General features: G+C 34.1%; 1 protein-coding gene across 19 annotated transcripts in view; it reads left to right on the forward strand.

The window, feature by feature from the left end:
* Window positions 1-24,565, forward strand: part of SESTD1 (SEC14 and spectrin domain containing 1) — a 141,735-nt gene that overhangs the window by 79,914 nt on the left and 37,256 nt on the right. For all 19 annotated transcript variants that reach the window (XR_012474242.1, XM_074215598.1, XM_074215599.1 and 16 more), the window contains 2 exons: window positions 3,437-3,550; window positions 21,171-21,284. Coding sequence is in view for 18 of the 19 variants with exons in the window: in XM_074215598.1 (XP_074071699.1) it covers window positions 3,437-3,550; window positions 21,171-21,284 (228 nt within the window). In the remaining variant the exon portion in view is untranslated. The remainder of the gene's footprint in view (window positions 1-3,436; window positions 3,551-21,170; window positions 21,285-24,565) is intronic.

Raw genomic sequence — 24,565 nt, forward strand, 5'->3', positions numbered from 1 at the left:
TTCTTCTTCTTCTTCTTCTTCTTCTTCTTCTTCTTCTTCTTCTTCCTTCTTTTGCAAGGCAGTAGGGTTAAGTGACTTACCCAAGGTCACACAGCTAGGTAATGATTGAGTGACTGAAGCTGAATTTGAACTCAGGTACTCCTGACTCCAGGGCCAGTGCTCTATCCACTGTGTCACCTAGCTGCCCCCTAAGCTAATATTTCTAATACAGTATTGAATAATAGTTGTGATAATGGACATTCTTGTTTCACCCCTGATCTTAATGGGAATGCTTCTCATTTATTCCCTTTACATATAATGCTTATTCATGTTTTTAGATAGATACTGCTTATGATTTTAAGGAAACCTCCATTTCTATACTCTTGTGTTTTTTAATAAGAATGGGTGCTGTATTTTGTCATGGGCTTTTTCAGTGTAATTTGAAATTATCATATGATTTGTTAATTTTGTTATTGATATGGTTATTTATGCTGATTGTTTTTCCTAATATTGAAACATCCCTGCATTCACCATGAAACTCCTGATCAAAAATTTTATTTGAATTTCAGAATCATTTGGAAGTTGTGGCAAGATTCTGTACAGGAATATAATTTATACTTACTTTTTAAGATGTCATACTGTATAATCTTTAATCTGAGCAAGTCACTTAACCTTCTGGATCTCAGTTATCTCATCTTTAAAGTGAGGGGATTTGACCATTTATCTGAAAGCTTTGAATGCCAGTGCCTGTAAAACAATGTAAAATGAACTTTAGAGTAGGTGGATTATCAGCCCATAAGTCTTAGCTAGTACAACTTGACTCTTAAATGCAATCTTGCATGTATGTTTAATTACTGGAATCAAGACCCTGCTTTCTGCCTGCCACCCTTCCTACTCTCTTGCCATAAATTGGTCAGAGTTAATCCTTTATGTTAAATAGCATAGTCAAGTCCTTGTCTCTAGAAGGTTATTCTTAGAGCATAGAATCTGCATTTAATACATAGAATATTAGAACAAATTCTAATGCATAGAATTTAACTAGGAGGAATAGAAGGACCTGGCAGCCTTCTAATTGAAAAAAATTTTGAACAAATGACTAGGGCAAAAGATTAATTAATTAATCAGTTGGAGGTAGTAGAGTACCTTTTGGCTACTACTTTATTATTTTTTTGAACTTTTTTTTTAGGTTTTGCAAGGCAAATGGGATTAAGTGGCTTGCCCAAGGCCACACAGCTAGGTAATTAAGTGTCTGAGCCTGGATTTGAACCCATGTACTCCTGACTCCAGGGCTGGTGCTTTATCCACTGTGCCATCTAGCCACTCTTGGCTACTACTTTATGCAGTTCATTTTTATCAGTGAGTTGAATGAAGGAATAAAAGACATAAATAAGATCAAGATAGGAAGGATAATTAAACATTTTGAATGATGTTGGGTTGGATCTAGAAAGATGAAATGTAATATGGATAAATATTAAATATTTTACTTGAAAAAATAAACTTTACCAGTACAAGAAACCCCCTGGATAAATGTGAAAATGATCTAATGGTTTTAGTGGATTATATATGTTCAGTATGCATTAATGTGATTTGATAGCTCCCAAAACACAAAGCTGATTTTGGATTACAGAAAGAGTAATCATAGTTTTAGAATTATTACCACACTTTATTTAGCCTTGATCAGAACATAAAATATTTTAAGATTCATAGAATCACTCATCTTAAAATTGTAAAGAACTTAAATTTTCATCTAGTCCACTTTTAAATAAGGGCCCTCTACATTCTCCATAAATGATCATCCAGCTTCTGCTTGAAAACCTGCAGTGAAGGTGATCCCACTAACTATTAAGCAAGGTAATTTGCAGGTTGTTGTAGTTGTTGTTGCTTATCCTTCATTCTCAAAGAAGACCATGGCATCATGGAGGTGAAACCATGATATGCACATGAATTGGATCTGAGTGAGTGGCTGTTATGCTAAGATATTTGCCTCACTTTGTCTTCCAGAGCCATCTAGGTTTAGTAGCCAGATAGGAATCGGGACAACTGGAGGTGGCCCTGGAATGAGGCAGTCAGGGTTAATTGACTTGCCCCAGGTCAAACTTACTAGCTAGTAAGTATCAAGTGTCTGAGGTGAGATTTGAACTCAGGTCCTCCTGAATCCAGGGTTGGATTCTGCACTACCTAGACACTGTTAACCACTGAAGATACAAAGACAAGTTAAGAGAAAAACACTTCTCATCCTCAAGGAACTTAGGTTCTCATGAGGGAAGCTGATATAGAAAAGGGAACTGTAAAAAGTAGACAAATACTCATATAAGAACATCTACAAGTCCAATAAGTCATGTTGGGCAAGGAGATGAATGAGGGTGTAGGACTGGTCTGGCTTCTCCAGCTTCCTTCAAGTTCCAATTAAAATCCCATCTTCATAATAAATTTAATGTTAGATTTAGAACTTTATTTTAGCCTGATACACACACACACACACACACACACACGTGCGCGCGTGTGTATATTCATATCTCTGTTTGTATATATGTATACATACATGTATATACCTGTATTATGTATATGCACATATGTGTGTATGTGTATTTTTGTATCTTGTCATTCAGAAATGTTAGCAGAAAGACATTGTAAATTGAAATATGTCTAGGAGAGAATGATCAAGAATGAAAATTTTTTATACACACACACATACAACACACACACACACACAATCTAAATGAAAGACTTAGGGCTATCTTATAGCTATCTTCAAATATTTAAAGATCAAATATATGAAAAAGCAAGTTCTTGTTTAGTGTGCTGCCAGAGGACAGAAATAAGAAAACTGGAAAGTAGTGGCAGGTTATCCTGAGATATTTTTAATGTGATTTTTTTTCTTTAGATACATTTCTTAAAATTTAGTGTATCTTATATTCTGAAGAAGTAAAAATTAATAATTGCTAGAATTTACTTATTCTAGAGAACTTCTTTGTGGTTGACTTAGAAAGATGGTCTGGATGTACCAAACTTTCAGCACATTTTGAGCTTAAAACTGCACTAATACTTTTGGTAACTCTATTCTGTTTTATGCTGTGTAAAACGCATGTGACAAAATGTACAAATTCTCAACTCTTAGGTATTTGGGTTTTACTTCTCTGTATCTATTTATTTATTTAACTGGATAATGCAGTACAAAATAATAGACTGCTGAATCATTTAGGTTTGTGAAATCTTTATTAATCACCATGACTTTTTATTTTCTTGTCATAAATATATTTTAGAGTTTGGAATTTTGCCAATAGTGGTATTTAGTTTGTATCTTTTCAGAAAAGTGATATTAATTGCATACCTCAGTAGTCATTGTTATTTGACTACCAGTGGCACTAATAATAATAAAGATCTTGTTTTTAGTCTTGTGTTGCTTTTTTATCTCTAAAAGTATAATTTGGAATTTTATTTTTAATGTGTTTTGCAGAATGTTGTTCCAGCTGAAGTATCACTTGTTTGTGTGGTAAAACCAGATGAATTTTGGGATAAGAAAGTTACACATTTTTGCTTTTGGAAAGAGAAAGATAGACTTGGTTTTGAGGTAAGTTCATATTTTCCTAGCAGTAATGACTTAAGAATTCATGGTCTTTGTATTTTAGATAATTTTAAAGATTTATTTGGATGACTAAAATATTTTATTTCTTAATTATTTATATATTTAAGAAAACCTTGAACTGTTACTTAATTTTACCAAATAGGTAATATTATGGAGAGGGTTGGAGGGAAACACTGCATCTAGAGAATGAACTAATAAATAGAAGTATATATAGAATAATTTTTTTTACATATATGCCTATTTGTGTCTAATGGGTAGCCATCTCTAGAACAGAGGGAAAGGGGGGAAAGGGAAGAAATAAAAGAGGGAAAAAAATTATATGACAATTCAGTTGTGTATTTGAAAGGAATAGCAAGTTGTACGTGGTAGATTTACAGTATTGTGTGCAATCACCTTTTAATTTTTACTATATTTTGGAAATGCTTGTTTTATTCCATAAATTAAAAATAAAATAAATTTAATACTGGTTAGAAAATCTAGTTTTGCTTTATAGGTTAGTTTTTTGATCTTGGACAATTCAATTTCTGAACCTAATTTCTATGTGTAAATTGGTAATACTTTTACTAACTAGGACATAGTAAATAACAAATAAAATAAGATGTTTTAGCACCTTATGAACCTTAAAGTATTATGCAGTTGTTATTTTGAACATTTTTGGACTTAAAACTTCACTACTTATTTAATTGGGATATGTAGTGATAATTTCATTATATTTATATTGTTTATGTATGGTACATAAAAAAGTTGTCACTTTTAGTATCTTAGTATTGTAATTTTATCTCCTGATTTGAATTGGGTTTTTTTTTGTTTTTGTTTTGAGATTTTTGCAAGGCACTGGGGTTAAGTGACTTGCCCAATGTCACACAGCTAAGTAATTAAATGTCCGAGACCAGATTTTAACTCAGGTCCTCCTGACTAAAGGGCCAGTACTCTATTCACTGTGCCACCTAGTTTGCCCCTGACCTGAATTGGTGTAAAAATTTTTATCTTTTCTAGATCTCATAGAAGCCAAGGGTTGAAATATAAATGGTATTCATCTTTTTTTAGGATTGTAGCACTTTTAGCAATTTTCCCTTAGTTCCCATATCTTACCTAGTTTTTTGACAGAATCTAATCAATAGCTTGAAATTATTTGTAAGAGTCCTGAAGGGTAAAGAGAAAAATAATTATTTAATTAAAGCCTAGGCTTTTTTGGACCAGTTGTTAATTAGCACTTAATGTGTGTGTGTGTGTGTGTGTGTGTGTGTGTGTGTGTGTATGTATGTATGTATGTATGGAAAAATGCTATGGAAGTATTGGACCTAGGAATACAAATTTTCAAGAAATGTGAAAGATAAAATTCAACTGAAATTTTGTACTTTGTGGTCACCTTTGAGAGTATCATCAGTAATTGATGAATTTTGGTTTAGAAACAAAAATTCTGAGTCATCAGTAAGTTTTTATTAAGTTGTAACAATGTCCAGCACTGTGCTAAAAATTGCTTCAGATTCAAAGACAAAAATGAAATTGTACTCGCTCTTAAAGATCTTATATTTTAATGGTACAAATAGTTATCTAAAGGTGGGGAAAGCAGCCCAACCTGGTTTTTATTTGGTCAGGTCAGTGCTGGGGGACCCAACCTGAGCCTTCGCCAGGATACATACCTTTCCCAGGTCTTTGGATGTCATGGACCCGTCGGTCTTCAGACGCAAGGGATGGAGGGCAATAACTGGACAGAGCACCTGGTAGCAGTCTAACAAGCAGGTCTTTATTGCTTGTATAGCAGCGAAAAAAATGGCTCTGGTCTTCCCCAGCCCCGTCCCTTTTATAGTTCCGAGCTCCTCCCCTGTTCCTCCCTCATGGGCGGAGCCACTCCTGTTACTGGGGTGTTCCCAGCACCCTTGTGGGTGGGTTCACACCCCCAGCCGTCTCCTAGCCCATAGGTGGCCAAGGTCCAGAGCTGGGTCCCTGACAGGTCAGGTAATCTGAGGCAGACTAAAGTCATTCATTAGAAGCACACCCTCCTTGAGGTTGCTCTCTCATTTTAACCATATCAGAATGATTTCTTGTCTCAACCAATTTGAATACCACCACAATTGTTTCAGTTGTTTCATTGCATTATAGTCCTGAATCTGAATTAATGGACTTATATGAGGTAGGCCTGATCCAAATAATTTATAATAATTGGCAGACTTTGATTGGCATTGCCTTGTGGTTGAAGTCAGGGGAAGCTGGAGAACAGAAACAGAAGGGAAGCCTGACTGATTTGAAAATAGCCAGATAAAAGAGTCTGAAACTTCTGTTACTAATGTTCTTCTAGTAACATTTGGGGATCCTTTCTCAATAGGATTAGGAAAGTTATCCCCTTCTTCCCCTCCTCCCCCATCCCTTTAAGATTAAGTCAATAGGTACCTTAAGGAAGTTAACAGGGAGAGTTCAAGATATAGCAGGAACTAGTATTCCTTGACCCCTGTTAAGAGTTTTAGAAAAACTTAATTGCCAACATAAGCAAAATAAAAATAAAAAAGTTAAATACCCATAATTTTGTATTAAACAATTAGAGACAGATACACTTTATTTTTTGTGTTCATGTGAAGGCAGATGGACAGCTTACGGCTTGTTTTCATTTGTTTATTTATTTATTTTCAGAGAGACAGCTTATAGACTTAGGAACAGCAAAAATTAAGAGGACAATGCTGATGGGATGTAGAGAGGGGACAAAGAGGGGGTGATTACTTGAGTCCAGGAAAAAAGAGGGCTGGTTTGCATTTAGGAAATTGTTCATTGATTTTAGTGATAATTTTCTCCTTGCAGCAAAAGTCTATTTTTTTTTTTTGCAAGGCAGTGGGGTTAAGTAACTTGTCGAAGGCATACAGCTATGTAGTTATTAAATGTCTGAGGTCAGATTTGAACTCAGGATGTACTAACTCCAGGGCTGGTGCTCTATCAACTGCGTCACCTAGTTGCCCCAAAGCCTGTCTTTTTAAACAATCATTCTTCTGGTGGGTCTTTAAGGTTTAAAATCATTTAAAACTCCACCTCCAAAAATAAAAATTATGAGCCCAGGATGGGTCTTCCATTCTGACTTTTATATCTTAGATTCTTTAATTTCCTTTAATGTTCTATGTATGTGCTCTCTTACATAAAGATTTTTGTTATTTCTCAGTTCCTTCTCCCTATCTTACTTTGGTTCATATTCTCTCTAACCATATTCTTTTTTTTATTTACACACACAAACGTGCGCGCGTGTACACACACACACACACACACACACACACACACACACACACACATTATTCTCTTCCCCCCTATCCCCCCATAAAATTCAGACTTTTTGGAAACCTGTGACTTTGTTATTTTTTTGGTTTTGTATCTTCAGCACACAGTGGCCTATCTCAATGACTTTTCTGTAGAAGACGCTTAATAAATACTAGAAATTGAAGTGAAAAGTCAACATTAGGTGGCTTCTGAATGTTAGGAAAATTTCCTAAATACAAAAGTGCAGAAATAGATTAGAACTTTTTTCCAGAGGACAAATAACTAAGAATAGATCATTTTTCCTGGAATTTAAGAAAGTAACTTTGAGAAGAGTAATCACTATATGAGATATGTTACAGTGTGAGTGGTTATCCAGAATAGGATAACCTAGGAAATAAATATATATATCTATCTATATATATATATATATATGTGTGTGTGTGTGTATATAAAACCTAGAATAAATAGGTTAGCAACAAGATAATTCCCAGATTGATCATCCCAGGAAAGTAATGAAGACCACCATTGGAATAGTGAGACTTTAAGTAGTGAGTCAAAGAATTCTTGTTTTTCCTTTTATTTCCCACGTCTCTATTGTGTAGCCAGTCCTCAGCTTAATCCAATGAATTATCATCTCAAAAGTTCATCTGTATTGATAGTTTTGAAATTCATAATATTTTCCTATGTTTTCAGATTACAAAAAAACCTAATGTACCTATACCCATGTATTTTTAATGTACTTATAATGTATTTGAAATATATATTGTATTAATAAAGTGTTAGGTTCTCCCCATTATTTATAACAAACAATCAAGAGTTCCATCCTGGGATATTAAGAGCATCTCAGCCCTGATGAAGACAACAAGTTTTCCTACTTCTTCCTTTTTTCCAATTGTTTGACAGTTGAAGACTCCCTTGGCTCTTAAGTTAAGATTTTAGTTACTTTGTTTTGTATCCCTCGCACTTAGGAGGATGACCTGGTACAATACTTTTTGTCTTTTGATGTCATTTGTAATCTGATGAAGGCTCTTAGAGGTAATTACAAGACTCAGGGAGATGTGAATATGATACTGGGGTTCTGGAGGAGTGTGTGTTAAAAAATTGATCAAGAGAGTTAGGAATAAGTATGAGGGGATAAGAATGGGAATAGAGCTCCTTTACAAGAAGGAAAATATTTTAAACTACAAAATTTTAACCTATAATTACATTGTGCCTAGAACTTTTTGACTTCAGTTTAAGAAAACAACATTGTTTTCTATTAAAAGGCTTTAAGATTTTACTTTACTTAATCTACATAAGGTCCAACTAAAATGTTTTCTCATAGGTTACTATCAGTGATAAGTTTCATGAAGTAGAGAGAACCATACTGCTCTACAGAAAACTAAATTATGTATATGGATTTAAAATTTTATGTTACATCTATGAAGTTTATCCCACCCATAATGTAAGTTAGAGTAGTATATAATTCTCTGTATTTTTAATACTAGTGTTATTTAAAACTGATGATTGTCTTTACTGTGGATAAATCTCAATAAATTAAACTGTGTATAGGACAAAAATGAAGACTATAGAACAATCAAAACATGAATGAATAACAGACCCAAATATGATGTTAAGTAAATCTAGTCTAGTTCTTTTGATTAAGTCATTTAAGACTTACATTTCTTTTGAAATTATTTGGTAATAATTTCTCTTTAATGTAAATGTGCCTGGAAGCTACATGAAAGATTTCAGTTTTAAGAGACGAAGCTTCTGTTCCCCCCCCCCCCCCACGTTCTTGACCTGTTTGAAAGCTGTAGGGATCCCTTAACATTTATTTCCTGTTAATTTAAGTATGGGGTGTGTGTGTGTGTGTGTGTATGAAATCAGACTTTTACTTCAGCCCACGAACCCAGCATATTGCATTATGTAGAAATGCTGCTCTTGATTGAATATTGCTGTACTTGGGTGGGAGGAAATTGTTGTGGGAGTTCTTTAAAGTGTTATGTTACATAACTGTAACCATAATAGATAGGTATTGCACTTGTATGCTTTGCTATTTTTTTTTCAGCTGTTATTAACTGTGCATGAAATAAACTTTCAGTGGTGATCTTTAGAAATACTAAATTAGCTGTGAGTAGCATTTTCTTTTCAAATACAATCTGTCTCAGATTGTTATGAAGTGATGTATAGATGAAGTCTTAGGAAACTGATTGGAGACGTGAGAGTATGATGACATACATTTGCAAACAACACATAAAATAATAAATGGCAGTATACTGCTACTATAAACTTTTTAAGGTTGGTATTAAATATTTATATTATACTTGTATGACATACATTACCTATAAATATATAAATTAGTGTAATGTTTAGTAATCATATAATGAACTTTTCTAACTTTATCTTCTATGATGTAAATTGCTGAAGGAGAAGATTTGTATAATAATTTTGCTATTTATTTACCTCTATAACTTTGGACAATGTAAAACAGATGAGATGACTGTTTTGCTTCATTGAAGATTTCACATACATATACACACACACACACACACACATTCTCTGCTTTCACAAAACTGATATACAGTGATGATTAAGTTTCTTCTCTGATGAAGTTAGTAAAGTTTCTTCTTTGACCTTGCATTTCCTCTATTGTGAAAGAATTACTGACATTTTGATGAGAGTAGTTATGAGAATGTTTCTATTTTATTTTTAATTTTTTTTACTTTTATATGATATGCATTTCTCGATATTTTCAGAGAATAAAAGAAACTAAAAAAGAAGGGGAAAACTGTTGAGCAAAACTAATCAATACATTGAAAAAAGTCTAATGTACTGTTCTGTACCTGCAGTCTGTTAACCTCTGTAAAGTAGGGAGAAAGGCTTTTTCATTAATCTTCAGTTCTTAGGCATAAATTCCTAGAGCTGGATGGGAAAGGAAAAAAAAAATCTTTCTCCTTATCTTTTTAATTTTTAGCTCTCTCATCTCAGAGCTTACCATTTCTCCATAGGATTATATTTGCTAATTTGTAGGACCTGATGGGAAAGGGTAAGGTCCTTTATGTTTGAATATGGAAGAGATCCAGGGACCCTAAAATTTTCTTCATGAAAATTCTTTTCCTGTTCTTTTGTTGCTCAATTTACTTGGCCCTCTGATATCTTATGGGGCATGACCAAATTGTTTTTTCATGTTTATGATGTGACAGATTCCCTCAGATTTATATTCCAAGCTCATCATAGTCAATACTTAGTGTACTAAATTAAATATTTATTATACAATGTGCAAGGGGATAGCTTTTAGGGACAAATTTTTGGGGAAATGTATGCCTTTTTAATTCATGGTTATATGCTGTTATGAAAATTGGACCTTTGTAAATTGAAATGGATGATATTTAGACTTTTTTTTGTTTGCAAGGCAATGGGGTTAAGTGACTTGCTCATAGTCCCACAGCTAGGTAATTATTAAGTGTCTGAGGTCAGATTTGAACTTAGGTTCTCTGGGCATGTGCTTTATCTGCTGCGCCACCTAGTTGCCCAGTATTCCGATTTACTAAAGGAAAACAGAAAGAAAAAGTTTATTTGTTAAATTTATATTTTTACCAAATATTTAATATGTATATAAGAAATTAAAAACAGATAAATTTAAAATAGGTGGATCTTTAATTGAAATCCTTTTGTAATAGTAATCATATCCTAATTTGTCTATTCTCAAAGTTAGGGATTTTTTTTTTGGTGGTTTGTTTATTGCAAAATCTACCTATGTTCTTGAGCAATTTTAATCAGAATTAGAATATATTATATTCCTTTTTAACCATTTTATATTCTGAGAATTTTGGTATTGATATTATCTCTAAATATTCTTACATTGTTGCTTTCCTTTATTTTCTTTATTTCCTTTATTCAAACATACTTTTGCTGAGTACCAACAAGGTTATAACTTATCATGTTAATTTTTCTCTTTTCATCTAACTTCTCTTGATTTTAAAAACCCTTTTGAAGGAACTATTTCTTATACTTTGGTATTATCACAACACATAGCCCAGGTAAAGACTAGGTCTTGAATCTGTGATTTTATTGCTGTAACAAATTCCTTTACCAATAAAGGTCTATACATTATCTGCAGCCTACAGTCTTAGAAATTTGCTCTGAGTACTGAGAGCTTAAGTGATTCATACGGTCACTATTTGAACTCAGGTTTTCTTGACTTTGAAGCTAGCTTTCTGTCCATTTTTCAATGTTTAAAACATATGTTTACATCATTGAGGGGTTTTTTACATAAATCATTTAAAGTATGTATGTATAGTTTTCTGAAGTATCCTTTAAAATCTTTCTAATTAAATCACAATGAAAGTATTTAAAAACTTAGAGCATTACTCTTCATAAGAGCATAGACTTAGAGCTGGAAGGGAAATTAGACATAGGTCTGCTGGTTGAAACCCTTTATGGATGAGGAAAGTGAGTCTCAGAGAGGTAACATTACTTAAACCAAAGTTCTAAGTCAGTGTCAGAGCTAAATTTAAACTCAAGTCTTCTGATTGTAGAGCCAAGTATTTTTTAATTTTAAAAATAATTTTTATTTATTTAAAGTTGATTTTCAAATCCTATCCCTGCCAGCCTCCCCCATTCTTCCATCCCTTCTCTGAGACAGTAATCAGATGTAGATTATACATATATAATTGTGGAAAATATTTCCATATTAATTATTTTATATAAGAAGACTCAAAGTAAAAACGGAAGAGAAAGTGAAAATAGCATGTTTCAGTCTATAGTCAATCAATATTGATTCTTTCTCTGGGGTTGGAGTGTCTGTTTTATTATGAATTCTTTGGTACTGTCATAGATCATTGTATTGCTGAGAATAGTGATGTCAGTCACAGTTATTCATTATACACTATTGTTGTTACTGTAAATAATATTCTCCTGGTTCTATTCACTATGTATCAGCTCATGTAAGTCTTTCCAGGTTTTTTGAAATCATCTTGCTTACCATTTCTTACAGCTTAATAATCCATTACATTCAAATAACATAGCTTATTTAGCCATTCTCCAATTGATAAGCATTCCTTTGATTTCTAGTCCTTAGCCACTCCAAAAAGAGCTGCTATAAATATTTTTGTACAAATAGGTACTTTTCCATTTAAAAAAAAATGTCTTTTGGATAAAGAGCCTAGCAGTAAATTCAACACTTTCAGCCTTTTTCTGTGTAGTGTAGGAAAGTTTTACATAGTATATCCACAAAACACAAATAATTTATGGTTGTTACAATTAGGCAACTCAGCATTATGCTTTTAAAAAAAAAACAAAAGTATGTGTATTTGTGTAGGATAGAGATTGAACTTATAATTATATTGGTATAGGGAATCTCCCAAGTGAGGAAACTACCCACTACCAATTCAGAGCTATACCTTTGTTGCAACTTTATAATCTTAGAGAGTTGCCTAGAGTACTGTGAGATTAAATCACTAGCCCAGGGTTATGTGACCACTATTTAAAAGATGTTCAATCTTTGAGGCAAGGTTACATGTGAGATATGAATGCATATAAAATATATATGTACACACACATACACACAGGTGGTCATACCCTTAATTTTGCTATTATCCACGAATGCACCAATTTCATATTCAGAACTTTAGAAGATTTCCATATGTGATCATATTCTTGACTTTCTATCCTTCCCTCTGCCTTTCACTATCAAATTCCTCTTTGACCAAACCATGACCTCCAGTCTTTTGACACCTCAGTTTTTTCCTAGGTCATCATTCTGGCAGTATGCATCAGCTCATGTAAGTCTTTCCAGGCTTTTTGAAATCATCTTGCTTACCATTTCTTACAGCACAATAATCCATTACATTCATGTGCAGTGCCAAACTTCAGCCTTGGATCCCACCTTCCACTGTCTTCATTCTTACACATGTGCTACTGAAGAAAGTAGAGAAAAATCACACGATCATTCTACCAGGATCTGCTTCTGTTTTATATTATATAACCTTATCAGGGTGCTGCTAGTTGATTCTTCTATGTATCCCTTATCAACTATCCCATTCTCCAGCATGGTTCTTTCTAAAATTTTCATTCCTCCTTCTCAGTTCATGTTTCACATTAAAAAGTTTAGGCTGTTCACCAAGAACTTTCTCTTCTCTCCTCCTCCTCATCTCATGTTACTAAGCCACCTTCTGTTACCATCTCCTTCACCTGTATCTCACACAAAGAAAACCTTTCTATCTGCATAAGCAATCCCATTCCATCCTCTCTGCTAAGTTTGCCTCTTCCTGTCTTTCCCACTCTTATCTTCAGCCTAGCAATTCTTTGTACCTGCTGACTGCTTCCTTACTGCCTGAAAACATGCCTATATTTTCCTTATCCTTAAAAAACCCTCACTCGACTCATCCTAACTAACATACATCTGCACAAATGAACACCAGATCTCTTCTGCCCTTTGTGGCTGAACTTCTTGAGAAGCCATTCACAACAGGTGCCTCCGCTTCTGCTCTCTTTTACTTCCCTGTGACTACCCATTATTTCCTCAAGCTACTCTCTTCAGAGAGACCAATGATCTCTTAATTGCCAGATCCAGTCTCCCCAAGTCTCTGTCCTGAGCTGCTTTTTCTACATCTTGTATTTGCTTAGAGATTTCGTCAGTTCTCATGAAAGTAATTACCTCAATTTTGATGATTCTTAGATCTACTTATTCAGCCTTAACGTTTCTGCTGTCCTTCAAACTCTACCTCTTAAACTCACTCTGTCCAGAATTGAATTGTCTTTTCTGCTAAACTTTCCCTATTCCAAACTTCTCTGATACTCCAGGGTCCCGCTATTCTCTCAGACCCTAGCAACTTCTCATTCTTCCCCCTTTCTCTAAATGTGCCATCATCCTGGTGCACCCCCTCAGGTCTGGATTATTGCAGTAGCCTCCAGTTAATTCTCCAGTTAGCCTCAGAAGTCATTTTCTTAAATGCAGATTGAACAGGGCCAACTTTCTTACTCATTATACTGCTGTGGCTCCCTTAGACAGCCTCCTATTGTGTTTGAGGCCTTTATAGCTTCTCCTGTTTCCTCCAACTTTTTAGTCTTCTTACTCCTTCTCCTCCAGCCCCCCCCCCCCCCCAATTCTTCCCCAACATTTCTGTGGCTGTCATTGTGGAATACTTTCCCTTTTAATCTTCCCCTGCTGACTTCCCTGACTCTTTTAAGTCCCAATTAAACATAACATCTTTAGAAAGTCTTTTCCAATTCATTTACCTTCAGTACCTTACCTCTCTCTGTTTATTATTTCTGATTTATCTCAAATATAATTTGTTTATACATAGTTTGTTTGTTGTCTCCCCCATTAGATTGTTAACTCCCCAAGGGCAGGGCCCGTCTTTGACCTCACTTTGTATCCTGGTGCACAGAATCATAGTAGGTGCCTAATTAATGCTTATTGACTGATAATTAATATCTCCCATGACCCAAAGATTAACACCTGAAATATATCTATTTGGGTTTTACTGTTTATATTCCTCTTCTTACTTTGTGCATATGGTAGCTAAATCAAATATAGACTTGATAGAGAAAGGAAAAGCAAGAGACCTGTGAAAATCCTCTATTAATGATAGCTAGCAATAATTTCTTGCCATATTTTAAAGAAAAGAACAATTTGATAAGCAGTCAAATCAACAAGCATTAAGTACCCACTGTGGTGGGCCTGGGGTTACAAATACAAAAAATATCATCTGCATATAAGTCTCTTTTCTTTGGTTTCTTAGTATTCCATATCAATGAGAAAGGGAGGAGTGAATGTAATAGCTTTAAAAGTGATAATAACTACAACACAAGAGGGTGCTCTCTCACAAAAGTAGATCATTTAAAAAATAAACTAGAATCATGCCAAGCACAGTAAAACTGGAAAGGTCAAATATTTCAAGCTACTTTTTCTTTTTTATAGATTTTTTTTTCAAAAAAAGGATAGTGTTCCAGGGAGGTTATTTATTGGGAATATATGATACTCAATTTCACAAGTAGATTGATAAACTTGTTAAGAAACCTATCCAATACAAAGGTAATGAGATTCTGTAGAGGATAAAAGCACATTTTCTGAATCTGAATTAAAATTCTTTGATTGTCATTCACAGATTAAGTGTTAAGACAAGCTAATTATGTTGGATATCACTTTATTTATGCTTTTAAATTCAAAACTATTCAATTCAGTTTACTTATGTCTGCTAAAAATACTCAGCCTACTAATATAGATACACTGGCCCTTTCATCAGGGAATTAACAGTATAATTTTTTCCCCACAAATCTTCTTATTTTCATTTATTTATTTATTTGTTTGTTTTATTTTATATTTTCCAACTTTGGCAAGTTTTTGAGTTCCACATTTTTCCAACTTTGGCAAGTTTTTGAGTTCCACATTTTTCTACCCACCCTCCCTTCCATACCCCTCCCTCATGGCAGTAAACAGTCTGATATAGGTTGTACATGTACAATCATATTTAACATATGTTCATTTTAGTCATATTGTAAAAGAAGAATTAGAACTAAGGGGCAAAAACAATGAAAGAGAAATAACATAAAAGAAGTTTAAAAAAAGTGAATATAGTATTCTCTGCTTTGCATTCAGAATTCATAGTTTTTTCTCAGGATGTGTATTGCATTTTCTGTAACAGATCTCTCAGGATTGTCCTTGATCACTGAACTGCTGAAAGGAACTGCATTCATCATAGTTCATCATTTTGCTATGTTACTGTTAATATGTATGATGTTCTCTTGATTCTGCTCACTTCACTCAGCTTCAGTTCATGCAAGTCTTTCCAGGCTTTTCTGAAATCAGGCTATTCATGATTTCTTTTTCTGCCCCCCCCCCACTTTATTTTTCTTGCTATTTTTGGTAACAAAGCTAATTTGGAAATATTTTGCATGATTTCACATAATTGACATCATATTTCTTGTCTTAATAATGGATGGGAATGGGCGAGAGGGAGAGAATTTTTTAATGAATGTTAAAAATAACGAATTTTTAGAAATAAGCTTTATTGATATTTTTTCAGTCATTTTTGGTTCTGCTTACTTTATTGTTTTTAATTTAATGTTTCAATTATATGTCAAGGTAGTTTTAGCATTCATCAATTTGCAACTTTATTTTTCTACCATCCTCCTTTCCCTCCTCCCTTCCCATGATGTTGAACAATAGTGTTTATCATATTTTCGTGTTAGTCATGTTGTGAAAGAGAAATTAGAACTAAGTGGGGGGGGAAACCATGGGAAAAAAAAACAAAAACAAACAAACTGTTTTGCTCTGAATTCAGAAGTTTGCATAGTTTTTCTCTGGATGTGGATGGCATTTTCCATAGGGGATCTATCAGGATCGTCCTTAATCACTGAACTGCTGAGAGGAGCTGCATCCATCATAGTTGATCATCTTACAGTTTTGTTGTTAATGTGAACAATGTTTTATGGTTCTGCTCACTTCATTCAGCATCAGTTCATGTAAATCTTTTTATGCTTTCCTAAAGTTGATTTCTTACAGAACAATAGTATTTCATAATATCATATACCTTTTAGCTTGCTCAGCCATTCCCCAACTGATGGGCATCACCTCAATTTCCAATTCATTGCCTCTACAAAAGAGTTGCTATAAATATTTTTATCTATGTGGATCTCCCCCCCCCCCCCCCCCCCCGCCTTTTTTTAAGTTTTTGCAAGGCAAAACTTGCCCAAGGCCACACAGCTAGGTAATTATTAAGTGTCTGAGGCCGGATTTGAAGTTAGGTACTCCTGACTCCAGGGCTAGTACTCTATCCACTGCATCCCTAGCTGCCCCTCTTTCCCCTTTTTTAATAATCTCTTTGGTATATAGACGACCTTGTAATGATATTGCTGGATCAAAGGTTATGCACAGTTTTATAGCCCTTTGGGCATAGTTACAAATTGCTCTCCAGAATGGTTGCATCCGTCCACAACTCTGCAAACAGTGCTTTAGAGTCCAGTTTTCCCATATTCTCTCCAATATTAATCATTTTCCTTTTTTGTCATTTTAACCAGTTTGAAGTATGAGGTTGTTCCTCAGAATTGTTTTAATGTGTATTTCTCTAATTAATAATGACTTGAAGAATTTTTTCATATGGCTATAGATAGTTTTAATATCTTCATCTGAAAACTGCCTCTAATAGTATAATCCTGCCAAGAACAAGTAAATAAATAATTGGAATATAGGAAAGGATTGTGACAGGTACAAAGAAACAGTCCAGATTAAGAATTATAAGAAATTTGATTTTAAAATATAGAAAAAACTGCATAAATTTAAAATGTTGCAAGTCATTCCCCAATTGATAGTCAAAGGATATGAACAGACAGTTTTTATTCATATTTTATGTTTTCCAATTATATACAATAATAGTTTCTAACATTTTTGTAAGATTTTGAATTTTACAATTTCCCCCACCCTCCCTTTCCTCCCCCAACCCCCCACGAAGTCAGTCTGATAATCTTCACGTTGTTTCCATGCTATACATTGATCAAAATTGAGTGTGTTGAGAGAGAAATCATATCCTTGAAGAGAAAATAAAATATTAGAGATAGCAAAATTATGTAGTACATAAGACATTTTTTAAAAAAAATTGAAGGTAATAGACTTTGGTCTTTGTTTAAACTACACAGTTCTCTCTCTGGATATAGGTGTATTTTCCATCGTGGGTACTCCAAAATTGTCCCTGATTATTGCATTGATGAAATGAGCAAGTCCAATAAGGTTGATCATCATCCCCATGTTGCTGTGCTCTGTATAGTGTTCTTCTGGTTCTGTTCATCTTGCTCAGCATCAGTTCATGCAAAATAGACAGTTTTCAAATGAAGAAATTAAAGCTATACATAACCATATGAAAAAATGCTCCAAATCATTACTTATTAGAGAATGCAATTAAAACAGCTATGAGATATCATCTCACACCAGATTGTTTAAAAAGGGAAAATGATCAATGTTGGAGAGGTTGTGGGAGGATTGGGACATTGATGCATTGCTGGTGGAGTTGTGAATGGATCCAGCCTTTCTGGAGAGCAATATGGAACTATGCCAAAAGAGCAATAAAAGTGTTCATTCCCTTTGACCCAGCATTTCCAATTCTAGACCTATAACCAGAATAAATCATAAAAAAATGGGAAAAGTCCTACAGGTTCCAAAATATTTGTAGCAGCTCTTTTTTAGGGGCAAAGATTTGGAAATTGAGGGGATGCTCATCAATTGGGGAATGGTTGAATAAGTTATGGTATATGAGAATTATGGAATACCATTGTTCTTATAAGAAATCATAATGGTTAGACTCCAGAGCAGCATGGAATGAATTACAGGAATTGATGCTGAGTGAAGGGAGCAGAATCAAGAGAACATTATACACATTAACAACAACATTGTCAGAAGATCAACCTTGATGGAAGCAGCTCCTCTCAGCAGTTCAGAGAGCTGGGACAACCCTATCAGACCAGCTGTGGACAATTCTATCCCATCCAGAGGGAAAAAAAACAAAACGAACAAAAAAAATCCTTCAGGATATGATAAATACTACATTCACTTTTTAAAAAATATCTCTTATTTATTTCTTTCCCTTAATCCTAATTCCTCATATTGATAATAACTAATCTGTAAACATGTTTAACACAAATGGGTATGTACACTATTAACCTGTTTGCTGTTGAGGGGAGGGGGAGGGGTGGAAGGTAATTTTAGACATAGGCATATGGATGAATATTGTAAAACTTTGATAACATGTATTTGGGAAAATAAAATATCAATTAAAAAAACAAAAAAACAAAAAGAAATTTGAAGAGACAGAGGTCATTTTCACTTGGGGTGATGAGAAAGAGTTAGAAGAGTAAGGCAAAGAAGGCTTTGTAGGAACAAGGGATAGAGAAGAGATCTCAGTGTGGTTAAAACATTATGTGTATGGAAGGAATTGCTCTGAGGTGGAATTGATCAGGGTAGGTGGTGTCCATGTAGTTGAGTTCCTCGAGTGCTGCAGTCAAGAGTTCATGCTTTTTCAATACATAATGAGAATCTAGTAAAAGGTTTTTGAGTAGGAGGGGTGTAACAGGATCACTTAGGAATGTATTAGAGGTTGGATAGATTGAAGTAGGCGGACCAAATAAAGATTGTGGAAGTATCCACCAGGCAGCTAGATGACATAGTGAATAGAATACTGGACCCCTGGAGTCAGAAAGACTCATCTTGCTGAGTTCAAATACAATCTCATACACTTACTAGCTGTATAACCCTGGGCAAGTCACTTAACCCTGTCTGCCTTGGTTTCCTCATCTGTAAAATGAGTTGGAAAAGGAAATGGCAAATTACTTTAATGTCTTTGTCAAGAAAACCCCAAATGGGGTTACAAAGAGTCAGACACAACTGAGTTGACTGAACAACAGCAATAGAAGAATCTAAGCCATTATACTAAATTATTGCTGGTTGGATGTGTTAGGGATAGGGAGGAAGGAAAAGTCAAAAGTACTTTTAGGTTTCAAATTTGAGACACTACTTGAATCCTGGTGCTATTAAAAACAGAGAGGAAGTTAGAAGGAAATGTAGCATTAGGGCTTAGTGAACTCCAGGTATCAACCTGACAGCTATGTGGAGATGTGAAGAAGACAAAAAAATCCAGCTTGAGCTGTGGGGGATTGTGGCTTGGAAATAATCTATATTCGATATTTGAATCCTTGTAAATGGATTAAACTTCCAAGGAAACTTGTAGAGGGAGAAGAAAGAAGGAGCAGTCCTAGAAACATTCCCTTGTTTGTTGGACCAGATAAAGAAGAGGGCAGGAAAGGTGGAAGGATGAAAGTACTGTGTCATGGAAACCAAGAGATGAAGGGGTATGAATTATTAAAGTAATAATAGTTAATATTTACATAATGTTTTAAGGTTTGCAGATATCCTACATAGATTATTTCATATGGTTCTCCCATTGACCATCTGGTAGTATTAAGATTCAAACTCAGGTCTTTCTGACTCCCAAGTCTGGCATTTTTATCTTTCACACCAAATTGATGCCACCAAAAATAGGGGTGAATCCATAGTGTTACATTCCACAAGAGGTTAAAGAAAAGGATATATTTTTAAAAGAATATTGTGATTTTGCCCAGTCAAGTGCTCTATTACATAGTTTCATTCCAGTAGTGAAAAGAGAAAACAGGAAGAGATGGCATTTGATCTGGGTTTTAAATGGATGTGCAATATTTCCATCTAAAAGAGCTTCATTTACTGAATTATTTCATAGTAAAAATGATTATTAGTAATTTATAATAACACTTAAGCAGTTTTATTCCATTTATTAAGTGCTTGCTGTGTGAAAGGTTTATAGGAGTAATCAAAAGAAGATATAATGATGACATAATAATGATGATGATGATATTTTGAGCCATATCCCAGAACAAAAGTCACGAGGATAGTTTTAAAACCTTGCTTATAGAAAACCAATTTTCTATTGAGCTTTTAATCCTAAATTAACTCCCAGTTTTTGCCTATTCTGGACCAATTGAGATATAGTAGAGTAACCATAGTTAAAAGTAACTTTTAAGTTGTCATTTGAAAAATTTATGCATAAATTTCATACTTAACTGCTAAAGGTAGAAAAAACTAAATACAATTTTAACATATGATGCTATTTAAAAAAAAAATATATATATATATGTAAATGGTATAATTGAAGAACCAGAATAACTTTTAGACTTGTTTATAGAATACTCTCAGAATTTGTAACATTTTGCAAGTGGTTAGATTAGGAAAATTGTTTTTTAACATGTATAATTTGCAGTTTTACAAATATTGTTTCTCATTGTATATCTAATTTGTAAATGATTTTCAAAAAATAAACCACATGAGTTTATATTTAAATAGAAGATCTGTTGCATATTTATGTATTTAAACAGAAGTATATTTAAATAGAGGGCATTTCTTCAGTAGGTGAACACGTGTGTGAGGAATATGCAGTGGGGGCCAGCATGTGGAACAGTAATACATTGAAATTAGTTTTTTTGGCCATATTTGTTGTACGTATATTTTTCTGACATTCTCACAGTTGGTTTTAATATCAGAAATTTCTTATCAGATAATAATTAGAATACATTAGAGAATAATTCCTTTTTATGAATACATAATTGCTAGTTACAGTAAAAAGTAGAACTAGGTTCTATCAACATAGCTATTTACATAGTTTTAGAAATATGATATTGAAAATGGTAGGATAGGTACAGTTTTGAAAGTTAATCAAAGCTTGTAGGATGCTATTTATCAATCAAGTAGACTGATATATTACAATCATATTAGAACCAGTTATTAATAATGTAACTATTTTGTTGATGTAATTAAATATTTATATTGTGATGTTTATAAAATAACAATTATTGTCTATCTTTACAGGTTATTTTAGTGTCAGCTAACAAATTAACTCGATATATTGAGCCATGCCAGTTAACAGAAGATTTTGGTGGAAGTCTTACCTATGATCACATGGATTGGCTAAATAAGAGACTGGTTAGTATATTAGAATGATGATAAAATTTTGTTATATATCAATATTGTATAATTTGTGATAATTTTAAAATTTGAATTTAATTAAAGGAAAACACAGGAGTGTCTTTCTCAATAAAATGGGGTGGGGAATAGGTGTTTGGGAAGTGTAACAGCTTAACAATGATAGTAATTGGCATTAATGTGATTTTTACAACTTGTTAAAAACTATACAATGTAAAATTCTTACTAGGCTTTCAAGATCTTACTATTTGTGTTTCTCATCTGGAATCAAAATGCCACTAGAGATTTATTCCAGATTTCTTCTTGCATTATCAGTTCTTCAAAAGCAATCAGAAGAAGGGTTTAGTCAGTAGTCTTTTCAGGCTCCCAGTAATGAGTTAGACACATACTTTGGGATGACAGCTTACCTCTTGATTGGTCCGGACAGGTTTGCATGTGGGAATACTCCATTCCTTTCAAATAGAAAGTCCTTATCCACCCTGCCTTTTTTATTTTTTCCTCCTGTGGCCAGTAGTTTCTCATGCCTGATAGTACCTTGAAAATCCTCCTGTTTCATGGAGTATGGAATTTTCTAAACTTAATGAACATCTGGATTCACCTGCAGTGGGAAGAGTCATACCTATTACCTAGCTCCATTGATCGATTAGTTCTTCTTCCCTTTTCTATGGCACGATCTCCCATTTTCTTTAGCACTCAATTCAGTTTTCTTTAACCTTCTCAGAATGTTTGTTTCTTCCCTCCTGGACAGCTTCCTCCATCTTGTCTCTGAACTGTTTTTCTTTTTTTAGGTTTTTTTTGCAGGGCAAATGGGGTTAAGTGGCTTGCCCAAGGCCACACAGCTAGGTAATTATTAATTGTCTGAGACCAGATTTGAACTCAGGTATTCCTGACTCCAGGGTTGGTGCTCTATCCACTTAGTCACCTAAGCCACCCTGGAACTTTTTATTCTCTTCAATACATTTACTTAAGAAATGGTGTTAGGTCTTTTCAAAACCTTTCAGATTCCAACTCTTTACTTGTCCTTTATGACCTTAGGCAAATACTCATGCTAAAAATAAGGGGATTGAATTTGATGATTTCTGATAGGCCCTTTCCAACTTTAAAACTGGAATCCTGTGAGCCTGTGAACCTGTTTATGCTGTTTCCCTGCCACTGCTACTTAGCAGATCCAGATCATGAAAGAGACATCTGAGGATGCTGCCTTTAAATTTTTGCCTCCTTTACTTGCTTGTGCTTTGCTAACTACTATTAATCTTTCAGGTATTTTTATTTAGTTCTAGTTTGTTCAGCTAGGTATGAACTTAGCTATTTTAAGCCGCTAATAGTCACATTTATCAAAAAGAAGTGCACATTAGAATCACAGTGTTGGCTTAGCATGAGATAGAACTATATTAGGCATTTCCCAGGATCACACAAGTAAGTAAGTGGTAGAGCTTGGATATGAAACTAGATTTTCAAACTCCATTATAATCATATTCTGAAATCTTTAATTTTTCTGATTCTTTTTATGATTTTTGCTAACCACAGTTACCTGGCTTCTGATTATTATCTGGTTTCACAAGAAGCCATATCTTACAATTCTGAATGTAGGTAAAATAAAAAAACTTTATCAAGATATTCAAATATACCTCTCCTCTCTTTGATGAGGGTATTTTCTTCCAAATACTTGCCCATTCTCTGTTTTTTTTCCTATGCTCTCCCATAAGTTTATCATAGTGAGAACATCCAACATGTTCTTCCTTGTTTCTTTTTGAGGAGAGCCAGTAGAGCACACAGAATGTACCACATATTGACACTGTATAATCATTTTTACTCCTTTTTTCTCATACATGTCTTTAGTGACATCCTTCATAATTCGTTGTTTATAATAATACTTCTCATATCCCTCTTTTTTTGCTGTGGAAATGACCTTCAATTCCTGTTATCTTCAATTTCAGTTTTTGGGAGATGGTAGTATTTCATAAAACAATACCAGAAAAATGTAGAGAAGTTTCCAGAGGGAAACAAATCTAGCTTCCTCCTTGTCTTTTGGACCCAACTCATTTTCCAGTTCCACTCCATAGTAGAGATATTAAAGGGATGAGCTTTATATGAATTGTTTATTCAACTACATACTGAATAATAGACATCCTTCATCCATTTGGTTTTCCTGTATGGGTAACTAGAACAAAGTTTTTGACTTCAATTTAGTGAATTCTGTAATATTAAAGGGAATTTTAGAATCATTGCAATATTTTCTGGAAAAAAATCTGGCAAATGAAAAAATATGGCAGAAAAAACATTTTTTCTCTAACATTGAACATCTTTGATAAGCATACTTACCTATTTTAGGTCATCCTTGATATTAATGATAATAGGGTCATACAGCATTATCTCTTGCAAATCTTGCAAAAATTGCAAAAAATTGCATGATGAGAGACTGTTGAAGGAAAGTCTTTAAAATGTTTTTTGCTTTAAAGGTATGATCTACTCTGGAATAAATACCATTTGCACAAATCTCTTCCCTTTTAATACCTTCACAAAACATGTCTTCATGCTATGTAGATTTTTTTCAAAAATTGTATATTATATATTGTTTAAATTGTTCCTTGGTTCTACTAATTTCTTTTTTTTATTTTTTTTTTGATAAGGCAATGGGGTTAAGTGACTTGCCTAAGGTCACACAGCTAGGTAATTATTAAGTGTCTGATGTCAGATTTGAACTCAGGACTTCCTGACTTCAGGAGCGGTGCTCTATTCACTGCATCACTTAGCTGCCCCAGTTCTACTCATTTCCAAATGGTTGGCCATTTCCCACATGTCTAAAAGGCACACCTAAAATAATCCCTTAGATTCTAGTCACACACACTTCCTCTTCCTTTCCCTTGGTTCTGCACCCCCCCAATTAGGAGTTTGTTTTACTTTTGATTATATCCCCCTCAGTATTACCCTTCCTTTTCAGCCTCTCTCCAATCCCTGCTTTTCTTTGTTCAGTTTGATATTTCTAGACAAACTGTGTTTGTCTAGAACACCCCACCCTTTTTTGTCTGTTTCTGATAAAAGAGAGGTTTCTCTGATTTCCACTCCCCTAGATGTCAAAGTGGAGAGCACACTGGATTGGAGTTAGGAAGACTTAATACCTGTGTAGGCCTGGCCAGATCCCTTAGCCTGTGCCATCCTCAGTGTCCTCAACTGTAAAATGGGGATGACAGTAGCATCTGAATCCCAGGATTGTTGGGAGACTCAAATGAGAGAATACTTAAATGTATAGCACACTTCACTGCCTAGTACAGAATAGGTAT

This window comes from Macrotis lagotis, chromosome 1, assembly GCF_037893015.1.
Source record: "Macrotis lagotis isolate mMagLag1 chromosome 1, bilby.v1.9.chrom.fasta, whole genome shotgun sequence".
In the NCBI taxonomy this organism is placed as follows: Eukaryota; Metazoa; Chordata; class Mammalia; order Peramelemorphia; family Peramelidae; genus Macrotis; species Macrotis lagotis.